Here is a 17036-nt window from a genome sequence, read left to right as displayed (position 1 = left end):
GTGGAAACTGGGCCCTCAGTCTTATGATGTGCAGCTGCCATTTTTTTCCCTTTGGAACTTAAAGAGACTCTGTAACAATTTTTTCAGCCTTAGTTCTTCTATCCTATGAGTTCCTATGCCTGATGTAATGTGCTGGGGCTTACTGCAGCTCTTCCTAATTACACTGTCTCTGTAATAAATCAATGTATCTTTCCTCTGTCCTGTTTGTCGGGCTAAGGCTTTGATTGTGTGGAATGTGCAGGGCTGCTTGTGATTGGTAGAAGCGATACACACCCTCTGCAGGCCCCCTGCACACTCACACACTATGCTTAGCTGAGCCTATTAGAAGCTGGTTAGTTTGTTTGTAAACATTGCCTAAAACTGTTAATTACAAGCCAGGATTGCAGCAGAGAGTGGCAGAAACAGCACAGAGGGGCACAGGAGAAAATAAGGAATAGAATGGTATGCTTTTTAGTGTAAGAATATTAGAGTACAGATTCTCTTTAAGACATTTTCATAATTGAGAACTGGCAAGGAGAGGTTACATATGGGCCTACTTGTGAAGCCAGTGATGGTCATAGTCATTTTTTTATAAGGAACTGCAACAATCCCTGATGCCATTCGCCATATGTGTAGAGAGGTGGTCAGCTGTTTACTACTTTATAGATCCTCAAAAAGTCTTCTCCACTTTGAAACTTGGTTTTCAGTAAACAGCTGTTCATGAATTGTCTGCCAGTCACCAAATCTGCATGCATCACCTCAGCCCCCCCCCCCCTTCCTTATGGCCTCCTCAAAGCAACCATGCAGGGGCATAACAATAGCCCCTGCAACCTTTGGGGGGCTGTTGGGGCCCACTCCTTCTACTTACCCACATGCAGAGTAGCACAGGTAGTGGAGTCATGCTTACCTGCTCCAGTACTGTGGGTCTCCTCCACGCATCACAGCCACAGTCTTTCTGCTGCCATTCGCTGGCTCCCGATCACATGACCAATGCGAATCACATGATCAGGAGCCAGCGAATGGCAGCTGAGTGTGTGCAGGTGTGATGCACAGAGGAGATCGGCAGCTCCGGAGTAGGTTAATATTACTCTGGCCCCTGTGATATTCACCATGAGCATCGGGGCAAGGGTTGTGCGGAGGGAGATAAGTTATGGTGGGGAGAAGATTTGATTGCAGGGGGGGCCTTATGGGCTGTCGTTATGCCCCTGTAACCATGATCAAAGTATTTTTATATGTTGGGGCACTTGATAGGAATTTAGCACCCTATTTGTCTACATGTGGAGGCTGTGTTCTGGACTTGTACAGCACTATGCTGTGTCTTGAGAGTCCAGAGCTTATTACAGGAAGCATGTGCACTCTATAGCAAATAAGTCAGTACTGTGGTAAGAACAGTTTGGATTTTTTTTTTTTCAGTTTGTAATTTATTTTTTTTCCGGTTATAATTCAATGAATTGCAGTGGTTGGTGGGCATTTTCTTTCTTCTTTCCAAACCTGAGCTCCAGACTACTGTAGATCAATTATTGGACTTTATAAAAGGATGCAGAAGCGAATCTGAATATTTTATGTACTTTTTTCCACTTTGTGACTATATATGATTGCTGTTCACTACACAAAGCACCGCGGAGCCTGACATAATTAGACTGCTTTGCTGTAAGAGGAAGGTAGGAGGACGGACGGACTTGCACTGTGCGCACAAAGCCCGTATGACACGCTTCATAAATATAGCATTTTCTCCTATTAAGCCATCATGCAAAGTACAGTTTTTTCTGCTATTCTATACATAATTACTGGTCCTCATGTAATTAATTAGCAAGTCTAATGAGTTATTTGCTTTTTACTACCATGGTTACCACCTATTGCGAACGAAGCCGACTATCTGCAGTCAGAAGAATTTTGCTTTTTCTTCATTTAAAGTCTTTCAGATGTATATATATGTATATCAGTTGCTGCCAGTTATAACTGAAAGGACAACTGATCAGCACTGCGTAATATGTTGGAGCTTTATAAATTCAATAAATAAAATGAGCAAGGTAATGTCCATGTTTTCCTATGGCTTACATGGGTGATATTACAGTTTAACATGTTACTTCGCATCCCTGGTACCTTCATTGCTTAATATGAAAAATGGTGGACAGGAAATGAAGGACTTCAATAAAAACGTATATTGAGTTTTGTGTACATGGGCAATTCTATCTTGTTTCTCACATGCATTTCTGCAGAAGTTTTTATGTATTTTATTATTATTACTATTAATTGTTGGATTTATACAGCGCCAACATATTACGCAGCGCTGTTCAATACATAAGATTACAGACAATGATAACAGGGGTGACCGACAACACAGTACAGATAATAAGCAATAAGATACACAACACAATACAAGTAGTAATACAATGCCAGATCATACACTGGAGTGTAAAGCCTCATCTACATGTGTAGATGAGGGGGCGATCCGGCGGCTCGATTAGCCGCCGGATCGCCTCTTCCGCGTCCCCGCTCGCCGCGCGTGCGCCGGAATCAATACCCGCTTGGTTCCCGCTTGGTTCCCGCTTGGTTCCCGCTTGGTTCCCGCTTGGTTCCCGCTTGGTTCCCGCTCGGTTCCCGCTCATCTTCCCGCTCATCTTCCCGCTCGGTTCCCGCTCAGTTCCCGCTCATCTTCCCGCTCATCTTCCACTCGATTCCCTGCCATTGTCCCCTCGCGGGGAGCGAGCAGGGAATCGCTTGTGGGGAGATCTGTCCTGTCGGATCTTATCAATCGAGCCGCATCAGCGGCTCAATTGATAAGGAACATCGCGGCCGCATCTACGTGTGTAGATGCGGCTTTAGGGTGCATACACAAATCTAATGACTGGCCAATTTTACCACCTCAATGTAATGTGAGAGCTTACCTTTAGTCTCAATAATGCATAGTCTCATCTGCAGCAAGATGTTGTTGTAGATCTTTGGTGCTGGTCTGTGGGTTGACTCTGACTGTTTTCACCATTCGTCGCTTCTGTTTATCCGAGATTTTTCTTGGTCTGCCACTTGAGCCTTAACTTGAACTGAGCCATCTTTGTCTTCAGTCATTTGAGAGTTGTTTTGAGACCCCCATGTTGCTACTCTTCAGAGAAATTTAAAAGAGAGAAACTTACAATTGACTCCCTTAAATACTTTATCTCATTGGATTCACCTGTGTATGTAGGTCAGGGGTCACTGAGCTTACCAAGCCAATTTGAGTTCCAATAGTTAGTTCTAAAGGTTTTGGAATCAATAAAATGACAACAGTGCCCAAATTTATGCACCTGCCTAATTTTATTTAAGCAATTATTGTGCACTTTCGGTAAATCCAATAAACTTCATTTCACTTCTCAAATATCACTGCGTGTGTCTCCTATATGATATATTTAACTGACATTTTTTATCGTAACAACCAAAGATTTATACCGGAAAAGCATGACAATTAATAAGGTAGCCCAAACTTTCACATCCCACTGTATATATATATATATATATATATATATATATATGTGTGTGTATATAATATATATATATATTCTCACTTCCTGGTTAGCGACCATGTATTTCTTTTGGAAACACTGCCTAAAACTGGCGATTAAAAGCCAGGATCGAGGCAGGGAATGGCCAAGAGGGATCCAGGAGATTACAGTGACTCGATTAGTACGTTTTGTTTTGTTTTTTTAATTCTACAAATCGGTCAGTACAGATTCTCTTTAAACACAACCACCTGAAATAGCGAAAGCTGAAATCTGGTTTCTCTAAGACCATTACGCTGCACTACTAAGTGAAACCAGTACAGTATTATTTGTGAATCAGTTCCTGGAAGTAAAGTCTTATTTGTGCCTCTCATCTTTCTGTGCAGGAGGAACAGCCTTTCCAGTACCAAACTGCTGCTAAGTCCCCAAATGTCAACTGACAGTGAGGAGCCAGAGCCGCACTCCTTGCTTGGCATGTGTAACCGGGATATAGTGCGGAGGGGAGCCCTCATCCTGTTCTGTGACTATGTGGTAAGTGCCAGCTCTGCCAGGCTCTGGATAAAGGAATTATGGGGAGATCAAAGCTGAAGGAAAAGCGGTTACCAATCTAAGCAGAGAAAAGTGAGAATATGGGGACTACAAAAAATGAATCATCATCGTAAGTTAAAGGGAAGAGAGAGATTCATTCTTGCATCCTATATATTTTGTTGCTTGAGTAAAGTCTCAATTTTAAATTGTTTTGTCTCTGCTCAGTGAAACAGTCTGTTCTGTGTCTCAGAGTGCTAAAATATATAAAAGATTCACTTTATCTATCCCCTGCAGTTAGAAGCCCAGTTCTTTCTTTATGGATGGCTGTAATGCATACATGTAAAAAAAAAAAAAAGCGTTCAGAAAATAGGGCGTGGGTTTTGCCCGTCGTAGAATATCACTAAACTTAGCAGTATTCTACTACTGAATATCCATAGTAGAATATTGGTATTATGTACCGATATTTTACTATTGGTAAGCCTAACCCTACTCTCACACAGAACCCTCCCCTAACCCTAACACCCCCCCCTGGTGGTGCCTAACCCTAAAATCCCCACTGGTGGTGCCAGGGGGCTATTCAATGCTGCAATACAGGTATCTGCAAGCCAATTTTTTCCCCACAAGCCTGTGTGGGGAAAAAAATGTCCCCTCTTGCCAGTAGTCGGATGCCTCTGGGTACCCAAATTTACCTTTTGTGGAAGCCCCAATTTGCGGCAAACATGATAAAACTGGAAGCCCTGAGGCGCTCAATAACGACAGCCACCATGTACCCAAATTTTCCCCTAATGTCGCTAAGTGCGCCTTCTAACATAGGCGCCTATGGCGCCTCCATTTTTTTCCCGTAAGGGCTCCTACGCCCTTTTTCATCCCCATTTCTAGTGGCGTGTAGGCCGTGCGACCGCCCTGAGCGATAGGAGGGCTCCCTCCCTTTCTCTTCCCGGGGTTCCCCTTCATGCTGCCCACTCTATGCAGAGTTAGCGCAGTAGGAAGCCTGGTATGCGCAGCTCACCTTCCTGCTCGCTCCAATCGCCACTCACTTGCCGCTGGTCTACTCTGCATAGCCGCTGATGCACACTCTGTTAAGCTGGAATCTGTAAGCAAGGCAGAGCCTTACAAACGGTCACCTGCTTAAATGAATTGCATGTTTCTCCCTGAATTGTTAAAGGAGAACTGTAGAGAGAGGTATATGGAGGCTGCCATATTGATTTTCTTTGAAGCAATACTAGTTGCCTGACAGTCCTGCTAAGCTGTCTGCCTGCAGTAGAGTGAATCACACCAGAAACAAGCATGCAGCTAATCTTGTCAGATCTGACAAAAATGACAAACACCTGATCTGCTCCATGCTTGTTCAGGGTCTAGGGCTAAAAGTGTTAGAGGCAGAGGATCAGCAGGATAACCAGGCAACTGGTATTGCTTAAAAGGAAAGCAATATGGCAGCCTCCATATCCCTCTCACTACAGTACTCCTTTAAACACAGAAGAACCTCCTCTCTTTGCCTCTGACACAGGAGACCTGGGTTCAAATCTTTGCTCTTCCTGCTCAGTAAGCCAGCTTCTTTTCAGTAAGGAGTTCTTAAAGAGACTCGCTAACACTGCTACTGCCTACTGAGTGCGCTCTGATGGCTGCCTCACAAGTGCTTTGAGTCCCACTGGGGAAAAGCACTATACAAATGCTGAAATTATTATTTATGTGAACTCTGATTCCCTATCTGCTACAGTGGTTGTAGTTCTCTTTTTTTCTCTTTGTTTCCTAGTGCCAGAACTTGCATGATTCAGAACATCTCACCTGGCTGATAGTCAATCACGTTCAGGAGCTCATCAACCTGTCCCACGAACCCCCAGTGCAGGACTTTATCAGCGCAATACACCGGAACTCGGCTGCAAGTGGCCTCTTTATCCAGGCAATAAATTCCCGCTGTGAGAATCTGACAACAGTGAGTTATTCTGGGCCCTGCTGCTGAGGCTGTGTGTCAATCCATCTGCGCATGTTGACTGTCCGCAAACTGTACATTGTCTTTTGTTCTATGGGGACTGCACAGGGAGACCTATTCAATCAAAAGGACATCTTAGTCGGTCAAAGACTCCCTTTTTTTTGTAAAGTGCCTACAACATATCCAGAAACTCGCATACAAGTAAAATAAAGCAAACAAAACCACAAAAACTTGTATGCAACCTATTAAAACAGAATCCATCATACAGGAAAAAAATTTCAAGTAATGGCATAAATTGATAGTCTGAGATCTTGCATCCGAGATCTTAGGTCTTTTAGCATTACAATTTATGTAAATCCTAAAAAAAAACTCCTAAACACTTAAAGGAGTTATCAAGGCATTTTAAAAGAAAATAAGTGCTACTTACCCGGGGCTTCCTCCAGTCCCAAGCTCCCAGCATGTCAGCCGTTTGCCGCCGGTCCCCGGCGATGACGTCAGGCCGACCTTCCGGTTGGCCTGTACTGCGCCTGTGCAAGCAACGCTGTTAATCACCGCCACGTGGACTAGAGCATACTGCGCAGGGGCAGAGCATACTGCGCAGGCGCAAAACTACTGCACCTGCGCAGTACCCTCCGGTTTACATGGTGATTGACAGCGCCGCTCGCACAGGTGCAGTACAAGCCGACCTCCAGGTCGGCCTGACGTCCTCGCCGGGGACCGGGAGGCAGCGGCAGCTGACGGCAGAGCTGCAGCGAGGGACGTGCTGGGAGGTTGGGGCTGGAGGAAGCCACCGGGTAAGTAGCACTTATTTTCTTTTAAAATGCCTGATAACTCCTTTAAGACTGTATTATCTTTATGGGTAGGAACACACTAGGCAGAATCGCATATGCGTTTTCCACTATGTGCTATGGAAAACGCATATGCGGTTCTGCCTATTGTGTTCCTACCCTTTATCATTCCACTCACAACTCTGTCCTATTTACATATCTTACTTTAAACATAAACACACCCCTTAAGGTACGTACACACATCTGATATTTCTGAAGGACTTGTCGTTCAAACTGGTCGTTCAAATTACAGTTTGGCTTGTGTACGACGATTGTTAGACTGATAGCAGCAGTTTTAACTGAATCGTTTGGCGGATCCGTAACTAACTGTCGTTCAAACGACAGTTAGGTCCGTACATGTGTACAAATGACTTGTTGTCTTAAAGTCTATTAGTTTGACACTAAAAGACATTCAAACAACAAGTCATTTCATCAGTCAATTGATCTGGTCCATTGGTTTATCCAGTCTATTGACCAATCAAACGACATGTAAATTAGCTGTAATTAGAATTTCAAACGTTTTGTCGTCTGTGTGTACAGGTAGTCTGAACGACTTTTTGTTTGAATGTCGTTCAAACGTCCGGTTTGAATGACAATCTGGCATAAAATCAGACATGTGTATGCACCTTAACCGGCCTGTTCACTCTAAAAAGCTTCTAATTACTTTCTACACATAGCTCCAAGACTCTTTCAGGACTGCCCGTAGGGCCCTTTTACACTTAATCAGTTGGTATGCGTTAGTGCGCGTTGGTACGCGTTTTTTCCATAGTGCATTGGGAAGAAGATTTCAGTTAAAGGAATACTATCGGTGTATGCATTTATTTTTAAATGCTGTATGTTGTAGCACACATTAGGACACGTACTAGGAGCAATTTGATTTCTCACACAGCTGTTCCTCTCAGCTGTAAAATCCTCAGTCAGTTTTGGATACAAAATGTATCTAAATACTGACGGCTCCCAGAGGGATAGACCATGTCTCTGCACAGGGGAGTTGCTATCAACTCCTCAGTTTATAATTTAATTATCACCTTGCTGAAAGAATCTTGTTGATATGGTGGTAAGGGGTTAAAGATTCTAGCAATGTGTGTTTATTATCTTTGCTTCTCTTGACTGATAAAGATACTAATAATGGTAATTGTAAACTGTGGTCTGCCCCTCTCAGCAGCTTGTAAAGTGGATGCAGCCTGGAGTGAATCACCACAAGCAGGCAGCCAGGCAACCAGTCTGAGTGTAAACACAGACTAGTGTTATAGCTAGTTATATTCCAGCAATATCACAGCTCATTTAGTTACCTGTTACAACCTCAGATCAGCCTGTTTCTCCTCATGTCTCCTGCATGCTGTGAGTGATACAGTGAAATATATTTGTGAGCTGTGTGAGAAATGAATTTTTAAGCAGAAATAAAGGGAGAGAGATCTGGGTGAATAAATAAAGTGCTCCTAGCACTAGTGGTAATGTGTACACTAATATAGAGTATTAAAAAAAAAGTTGTTTCAATCGATAGTATTCCTTTAAAACACGTTAAGTGTAAAAGGTGCCATAGGAAAACATGGGCATTACTTTGAAAATCCGTTTTCTTTCCGTTATAACTGAGAGCAACTGATTAAGTGTAAAAGGGGCCTTAGCCTCTGGAGTTCCCTCCCTCCAATTAGGCAGATTTATACCTTTTAATTGGGCAGGATCCTCTTCTCCTGGGCCATAGTTTGAACGTGTTACTTATGCAGGCTTGTCATCTGCACCCCATGTTTATTATACGACACTACATTATATGTTGGCATTTTATAAATAAAAAAATGTTCCTTATGATCAAAACTTTTCAGTGACTATATAGATACTGAACGCATCTATTAAAGTTTCTTGCTGTCCCCTAGCCGACATCTCTGAAGAAGACACTGCAGTGCTTGGAAGGCATTCACCTGAGTCAGTCTGGCGCAGTGCTGATGTTGTATATAGACAAGCTGTTGTGTACTCCGTTCCGTGTGCTGGCTCGCATGGTAGACACACTGGCCTGTCGCCGGGTGGAGATGCTATTGGCAGCAACTAGTCAGGTATGGATATTGTATCCCCTATATACCCTTTCCACAGGGTATTACCATTAATACTATGATCACTGTAGTTTTAACGTGACTATATGACTATATTGATAGACGTTTTTGTCTCTCTACAGAATAGTACTTGTCAGCTACCTGTAGAAGAGCTGGACAGAATACAGGAAAATCTGCAGAGCAGTGGTTTAGCACAAAGGTAAGTAATACTGTAATGAGAAGTCTTACTGTTCAAGTCTGTCTAAGGCAGGGGTGTCAAACTCAAATACAAAGTGGGCCAAAATTGTACCCTGGGACCTAGTCACGGGCCAACCTCAATGTCTACTGGCCACCTTGCTCCCTTATAAAGCTCCCTGGTGTCAAATGGCCCCCCTCCAACTCCTATACAGATAACCGGTGTCTAGTTTTCCTCCTTCCTCACCCTACACAGTTCCCTGGTGTCTAGTGGTCCTTCCTCCCCTAGTATTCGTCCCTCCCCTCTACAGTTCCTTGGTGTCTAGTGACCACCCTTCCTCAGTTCCCTAGTGTTTAGTGCTTCCCCCCTACTTTCCCATATAGCTACCCTGGTGTTCTAGGGCTTCACCTATAATATAGCTTCCGCGGTGGTCAAGAGTGGGCCAAACCTATTGTAAAGTGGCAAACCACTTGGGGGCCAAATTGAATGGCTCTGAGGGCCAGATTTGGCCCGCGGGTTGGAGTTTAACACGTTTGATCCAAGGCTTGGCTTATTATAAAAGTTTCTTTAAAATGGCTGAAAAAGCACATACATCATTTGCCTGGGTATGTCCACGTCCTGCAACCTGAGGTGAGAGTTATATGGAGCGGAAATATTGGTTTACTTTTAAATAATACCAGTTGCCTGGCTGTCCTGCTTACTCCCTGCCTCTAATACTTTTAGCCATAGCCCCTGAACAAGCATGCAGCAGATCAGGTGTTTCTGACATTGTCAGATCTGACAAGATTATTTCAAGGGTGTGATTCAGACACTACTGATGCATGAAAGATCAGCAGGACTGCCAGGCAACTGGTATTGTTTAAAAGAAAATAAATGTCAGTCCTCATATGCCTGTCACCTCTGGTTCTGTTTAATGATTTACAAATTAACTCCTTGTGCACTGAATACTGAAGGCAACAACAAAAAGCCTACACTGTTTCTATTGAAGGCCTTTGCCACACTTGCTCACATTTTTCACCTATATACAGTGGCACATACAGCATTTATTTGTAGACCTCCGAAGTGCCTCTTGGGTGTTCTGACAAACTGACATGAATGGGAAGTTATCACTGTTTTAATCAGCGTGTGTGTGTGTATATGAGTATGTCAGAATCAGAATCAGAATCGCATTTATTTCGCCAAGCACGACTGGGTCGTGCCCGGAATTCGGCTTGGCACATGAATACAGGGCATATGTTTAGAAACATAAGAGACAAACAGAGCATAGAACTTAGTAGACAACACTTCATCTCAAAAACATACATAATACTTTTCCAAATACATCTGCCATGTGGTTTGCAGGCACGAAGTCAACATGGGGGGCCTACGGGGGCAGAGCATGTGCGGGGTTTATAGAGTTTAGCGAAATTACAGCTGAGGGGAAGAAGCTGTTTTTGTGTCTCGTGGTCTTTGTGGAGATGGACCGGTACCTCCGACCCAAGGGGAGCTGGTTGAAAAACTGGTGGCCAGGGTGGGAGGGATCCTTGGCGATCTTCAGAGCTCTGGAGCGTAGTCTGGCATTATAGAGGGAGTCTAGGGCAGGGAGTGTGTCCCCGATGATTCTTTCCGCTGACCTGATGACCCTCTGTAATTTGCGTCTGTCGTCTTCGGTGGAGCCAGCATACCAGACAGTGATGGAAGAACAGAGGACGGATTCGATGGTTGCGGTATAGAAGTTCGCCAGGAGTTTCCGTGACATGCCGAACTTCTTGTAGTGTCCCTGGTGTCTGGTACCTTCCCCCTCCCTTCCCTGTATGGCATCCCTTGTGATATGGGGCTTCACCTCTAATATTTTAGCTTTGCTGGTTGTCTACAGTGGGCCAATCAGAATGCAAAGTAGGGAGACCACTTGCGGGCCAAATTTGATGGCTCTTTTCTAGATTTAGCGCCAGTTCAGGTGTGACATTTATAGTGCAGAAATAGGTTATGTGTTGCTTTGTATATACTCTTCCACACTAATTTCTCTGTCTTCTCCATCAAGGCACCAAAGACTTTTTTCTCTGCTGGACAGATTCCGGGCAACCATTGCCCCAGACACAATGAGCCCATTACCTTTAGTGACCTCACACCCGCTGGACGGGACCAATCATCCACGGCTGGAAACGTTGGACCCCGATGAGGTGGGAAAAAACATTCTTTTATGGTGGACCACTGTTCTGTGTGCCAGAGCTTTTCCTGAGCCATGAAAGCATGTTTTACTATTTCATTTTGGCAACTGCCTTTTGTTTTAGGACTGGTATGTGTCGCTGGTACGATCTCAGTGTTATACGCGCACTGATTCTGCACTGCTGGAAGGAGCAGAACTGGTGAACAGAATTCCACAGACCGAACGCTTGGCCTTCATGAACAGCAAGGTAGGAGTGGTTTGGTGATAAAGGGAGTGAGGATTAAATTCTGTATCTGCCCAAAGGTGCCCATGCATTACTGGATTTTTCATTGAGCTATTAAGCATCAACTTTATTTGGCGATCAACAGTGTGGTTGATTGACTAGCGGCCCACACGCTTCAACAAGGACAGATTTATACTTTTTCCGCCCCAAGGCTAACTTTCTTGCTGCTTCCCTTTCATGTGCAGCACCCCCTCCTATTCCTTGTATAGCCCCCTCTTCCATGTCTTAACCTTCATGTACAGCAGACTCCTTCAGTTCTATACAGGACTCTTGAGCAGCAGCTCCCTATCTCCATGTGTTGCTTCTTATTTGCAACCTCTGTATTCTATTTGCAGCCTCTTCCTCCATGTCCAGCCGCCCCTTGGCCAGCTGCCACCCAAGGCCTGGGCCTTGGTGGCTTTTCCTGAAATCCGGCCCTGCACTTCAAGCGAGATACTCTTTACTAATTGAGCTGAATGATGTTGTTGCTTCATGCTCTCAGACCAAAAATTGAATCTATGTTAAAGTCATGCAAACTGTTGCTGATTTCTTTCCAGTCGACCGATATTTTCCATCCTTCCATCGATCGTGTAGAATGGAACATAATCGATTCTTCCCTAATGCGATAAAATGATAGAATTGAATGTTTGATCAAGCAAAATTCTGTGTGTTAAGCAATTAGCGGGAACCACAGTACATGTGTATTACTTGCATTATGATGCTTTCTTAACAGGTGTTACCCATGTACCGTGGGTCATTCTAATTGCACAATGCGGGACACTCTGCTGGCATTACTAGTGGTAATACTGCCGTGTGCCATTTTCCCTTCATCTCAGGTGCACTTTAAAAAAGTTGCTGTTAAACACTATGGTGCGCTCTATAGGCAGTAGCAGTGTTAGTAGTGATGGGCTCAAGAGTAGATAACTACTCGAATTTGTAATTCTAATGAGGCTTATTTGCCTCAGGTGTGTGTATGGGAGACAGGGTGTTAATTACCCACAAATCGGCCGCTTCCATCCGGAAGGAGGAAGTGCGTGGTAGTGAGTTGGGGAACGCGTCCCATTAGACGCGTGCGAGAATGTGATGCGCATATAAGTGGCCGACATCTGGGTAATTAACCCCCTGTCTCCCATGCAAATACCTGAGGCAATTAAGCCTCATTAGAATCACAAATTCGAGTAGTTATCTACTCGTGAGCCCATCACTGTTAGGGAGTCTGGCCCTAGGTCTCCTACTGAATAGTCGCTGGCTTACTAAACGGGAAGAGATTTTTGTTTCATCTACCATACTTTTTAGTACTTTTTCAATTACAGAACTCTGAAAAGCTATATTAAACAGGAGAGAAAAAGTTATCTCCTATGCAGGGCTGTGGATTCGGTACAAAAATCTTCCGACTCCTCAGTTTATGAAACCACAACTCCGGGTACCCAAAATGACTCCAACTTCTTAGTCTAATACTTAACAGGGCTGTGGATTTTGTACAAAAATCATCCGACTCCTGACTCAGACTCCTCAGTTCATGAAACCACGACTCCGACTCCGGGTGCCCAAAATTTCCCCGACTTAGACTCCTCAACTCCTCGACTCCGACTCCACAGCCCTGCTCCTATGAGAAAACTTTTGAGATAAAGGAAATTGAATAAGGGCAATAGACATCCATTGTGCCAGGAAGGCTCTCCTCTTATAGCAATTGGTCTGCTGCAGAGAAAGCTGTACTAAGACAACACTCTTGAGTGAAGCACAAAAGCTTCAGCTTCACTGTATGGAACTGGCGTGCCAGCCGGAAGTCAGAGTGGGGTTCCTCTGTTTTATCTTTCCTGAACTCAGTTGTTTTGTTTATCTGCGGACTTCATTTAACTGCTGCAGTTTTATTTGCAGAAGCCAGAATGGTTGACTGCTGAACTGAAGTGCTTTCACTTTTGTTTGCAGGAGTTTAACATAAGTTTGCTCGGCCCGTGTTTAGCCATGGGAGTGAACCAGATATCAGCAGACCAGAGCAGCAATTTCTTTGAAACAACCCGATCGATCCTCCTAGACCACATCTCCCAGGCTGTTCAGCAGCTGCCAGACAGTCATCAGATCTTCCAACCTCTGCATCCGATGGACAAAGACCCATACTGGGAGAAGATAATCACATTGTTGGGTACGTTACTATAAGCTGAATGTATACACTATACACTTTGGTGTGTGCTTGTCCCCGCTATAAGAGCTTTCTCCTACCAACTAGCATCAGGGATTTCTCGGACACTGAAAACAAATCAGGACCATAAAGCTATGTACCCATGTTGTTGTTTTCCTGACGACCGGGACTTTTTGAGCGACAAGCAGTCGTTTACGCCACGTGAGTAGAGGCGCACGATCACGCAAACGTCACAATGAAAAAATGTCTTGATTTACATTCATCCAAACTAATTGGCTCTGGAAGCTCCCATCTGTCTGTCTTCCCAGTTCTAAATCCTAATAGATGCAGGGTTCCTAGGAAGGAGCTGCACAGGTATATAGTATCCTGGGGTTTGCCGGTGTCGAGCCTCAACCGGATTGCTCCCACGGACGGTCTCCAATATAACCTAAAATAAATGGAGGCGGCACACCACTGGCTGCAAAGATGCGTGTATTGTGAAACAGAAGCACTACATTTTACGGACACGCAGGTCCTTTATCAGGTGCATAACCGTTGTGCACCCGATGAAGGACCTGCATGTCCGTAACATAGTGCTTCTGTTTCACAATATACGCATCTTTGCAGCCAGTGGTGTGCCACCTCTTCATTCATTTTAGTTTAAATCCTAATTCTCTGTGAAGTTGGCCCCCCTACAATCAACACAAATAAAAATTCTATAATGTTTGGTTAGTGCTATGTTTGCACACATTTTGCAGCAATGCATTAAAATCCCAGGCTTGTTTTCTTGAAGCCTGTAAACGCTAGGGTAGTTTCTCCTATTTCTGCCCCTGTATATGAGCTGACTCAGAGACGAATAACATAATAGATTTATACATACCTGGGGCTTCCTCCAGTCCCCATCCACATGGATCGCTCCCACGCCGCCCTCCTCTATCACCAGTACCGGGTCCCTTAACTTCCGCTGGACAAGACCAGTTTTCTGCATGCGCAGGGACTTCCTCTGTCTCGCCGGCGCTTTCTTTACAAACACACCTGCACAGTACAGAGGGAGCGCACTGCGTTTGCCTCGACTGGCCCTGACTGGCCGAAGTGACGGGACCCGGTACTGGCGATTGAGAAGACTGAGGACGGCGGCGTGGGAGCGATCCATGCAGATGAGGCTGGAGGAAGCCCCAGGTATGTATAAATCTATTATGTTGTTCGTCTCTGAGTCTCTTTAAGTGGCGCCTCTAGAATAACATTGTTGTTGTGTGTTTTAGGTGATGCAGAAGTTTATTCATCCCTTGTCACTCTCTGTCGAGCATTGGCGCAATACCTGCTATCTCTATCCAAGATACCTCAGTCTTTTCATTTACAGAAGGCAAATGAAGTGGATGTTGTGAAGTTTGTTGTAATGTCCGTAGAGGTAAGATGAATGGTCCCTTATTGCTGAGAATTAGTGATGGTCATGTCTAGGAGAACTCATGGAGAAGCATGTGATTTGCTTGATCAGCTGATAGATTTGGAAAGCTCTGATTTGCTGTGATCACACCTTGCTTTAGTACATGACCCTGACTAGCAAATCAGAGACTTGTTTATCTATCACCTGACCAAACTGATCACATTTTCCCATGTGTTCTAGACATGACCATCCCTACTGAGAACATTGATTTGTTGTATGTACTGGAGCAACTTGCTCAAGAAGAAAATGTGTTATTGGCTGCTGATGGAAGTAGCCATGTTTTTACTTAATTCTCCTACTAGTTTCAGTGCAGTAAAGCTCAATCTAATGGGACAGAGATGCATGCATTTGCATGCCACCAAGGTCTCTGGAGGGATCGTCTCTGTTTGGACTTTACCAACTCTTCAAACTCCTTTCAGATAGTGCTCTGGGCAGCACTGTGGCATAGTAGATAGAACTGTCACCTTGCAGCACTGGGTCCCCAGTTTGTTTTTCCAGCCAGGGCATGATCTGCATGGAGTTTGTATGTTCTTGCTGTGTCTGAGTGGGTTTCCTTCGGGCACTCTGGTTTCCTCCCACATCCCAAAAACATACAGATAAGTTAATTGTCTTTCCCCTAAATTGGCCCTAGACTACAAATGACATATGACTATGGTAGGGATTAGGTTGTGAGCTCCTCTGAGGGACAGGATTAGACATACTCTGTCCAGCACTGTGGAAGATGTCGGCGCTATATAAATACAAAATAATAATATAATATGTCCAGCTACCCACGCAGATCTTTACCTCTGCTCTGGTAGTAAAGGCAGTGCTATGGGCCATCCATTTAGATTTTCTATCCTGTCTGAGGCCTCTTGCAGACTACATGCGATTCTGTTTTGTTTTTTTATATATATACGATACAATATTTGATTCTGATTTTAAAAAAAGTACTGCATGCTGCTACATTTTTTTTATCGGAATCAAAAATTGGATCGTATAAAAAAAAAAAAAAAAAATTGGAATCGCATGTAGTGGGAAAGAGGCCTGAACAGTACTATTAAACTGAAAAAACAATGGGTGTATGGAAACCTCAAACGACAGTCATTCAGCTGAGACAATTAAACCTAAAGTATAAATTAAAGTTAGTGTCAGGGACGCTAGCATTACAGGTTATAACAGACCTGGGAAAACCTTAGGCGGCCTGGGCCACATTGTGCCGACTATGGGCTGCATTCCTTAAATTCCAACCCTTCTCCTCCCTCCCTGCAAAGTTGTGAGCAGGCACCGGGGGATTTTAAACTCACTTTGATCACCGATGTGCCCGCGTCATGGCAACAGGGCGTCACATGATGTGATGTTAGGACGTGCCAGCGTGCAAGACCGAGGCACTAAAGGGACTGCTGTACACATGCTATATTCTCTGCAATGCAGCTGCGATTGGCCACCTCGGTCGAGAACCATCCAGTGTGTGTACAAGGCTGTGGTGATAAAGCATCAGTACTGAAGTCTGGCAACTAGTATTGTTTATTAGAAATAGAAGATGGAAGCCTCCATATTCCCCTTACTTCAGGTTTCCTTTAACTCATTCAGATTTGTTTCTCCTCCGAACTAAAAATCTACTCAGCAGAACTGAAAAGGCTTGGTGTTTCTTTAACAGTGTCACAGCATCAGAACTTTGTTTTTCTTACCAAAGCATCATTTTTAGCTGCATTTTTAGCTAAGCTCCACCCATCAAAGAAAACTGCCTGGGCCTTTTTTCCCTGAAGCTGTGTAATGCATGATGGGATTTCCTATGTTATTCGCGTTGCCTAGCAACTGGGAGGGGTGATCAGCACACAGGACAGTTGGAACTGTGTCTCATGCTCCCTGTCAGCTCCTTTCAACTAAAAAGATGGCTGCTGTCATGAAATCAAACATTTGTCTGTTCTTTTAAAACAGGGTGGCTAAGACAATATATTACCTATCTATTTTAATTAACATAACTAATGTAACTTAATGACAGTAGGTTTGTTTAGGCTGAAGTTCCTCTTTAACAGCATATTCTTAAAGAGAACCTGAGACTAATCACTTTGATTTAAACTTCTCAGCTGGATGGCTCTGTCTCGTTTCAGTTGGCCCAGTCGTGC

At 44.1% G+C, this 17036-nt stretch overlaps 1 protein-coding gene across 2 annotated transcripts in view; it reads left to right on the top strand.

Moving 5' to 3' along the window:
- HTT (huntingtin) overlaps window positions 1-17036 on the top strand; it is a 289833-nt gene that overhangs the window by 182742 nt on the left and 90055 nt on the right. For both annotated transcript variants that reach the window (XM_068276315.1, XM_068276307.1), the window contains 8 exons: window positions 3839-3983; window positions 5734-5913; window positions 8609-8785; window positions 8905-8981; window positions 10978-11116; window positions 11228-11350; window positions 13295-13508; window positions 14747-14892. In XM_068276315.1, the coding sequence (XP_068132416.1) occupies window positions 3839-3983; window positions 5734-5913; window positions 8609-8785; window positions 8905-8981; window positions 10978-11116; window positions 11228-11350; window positions 13295-13508; window positions 14747-14892 (1201 nt within the window). The remainder of the gene's footprint in view (window positions 1-3838; window positions 3984-5733; window positions 5914-8608; window positions 8786-8904; window positions 8982-10977; window positions 11117-11227; window positions 11351-13294; window positions 13509-14746; window positions 14893-17036) is intronic.

This window comes from Hyperolius riggenbachi, chromosome 1 (assembly GCF_040937935.1).
Source record: "Hyperolius riggenbachi isolate aHypRig1 chromosome 1, aHypRig1.pri, whole genome shotgun sequence".
Lineage (NCBI taxonomy): Eukaryota > Metazoa > Chordata > Amphibia > Anura > Hyperoliidae > Hyperolius > Hyperolius riggenbachi.
The sequence above is the reverse complement of the archived record's forward strand: the minus strand, read 5'-3'. Positions and strand labels throughout refer to the sequence as shown.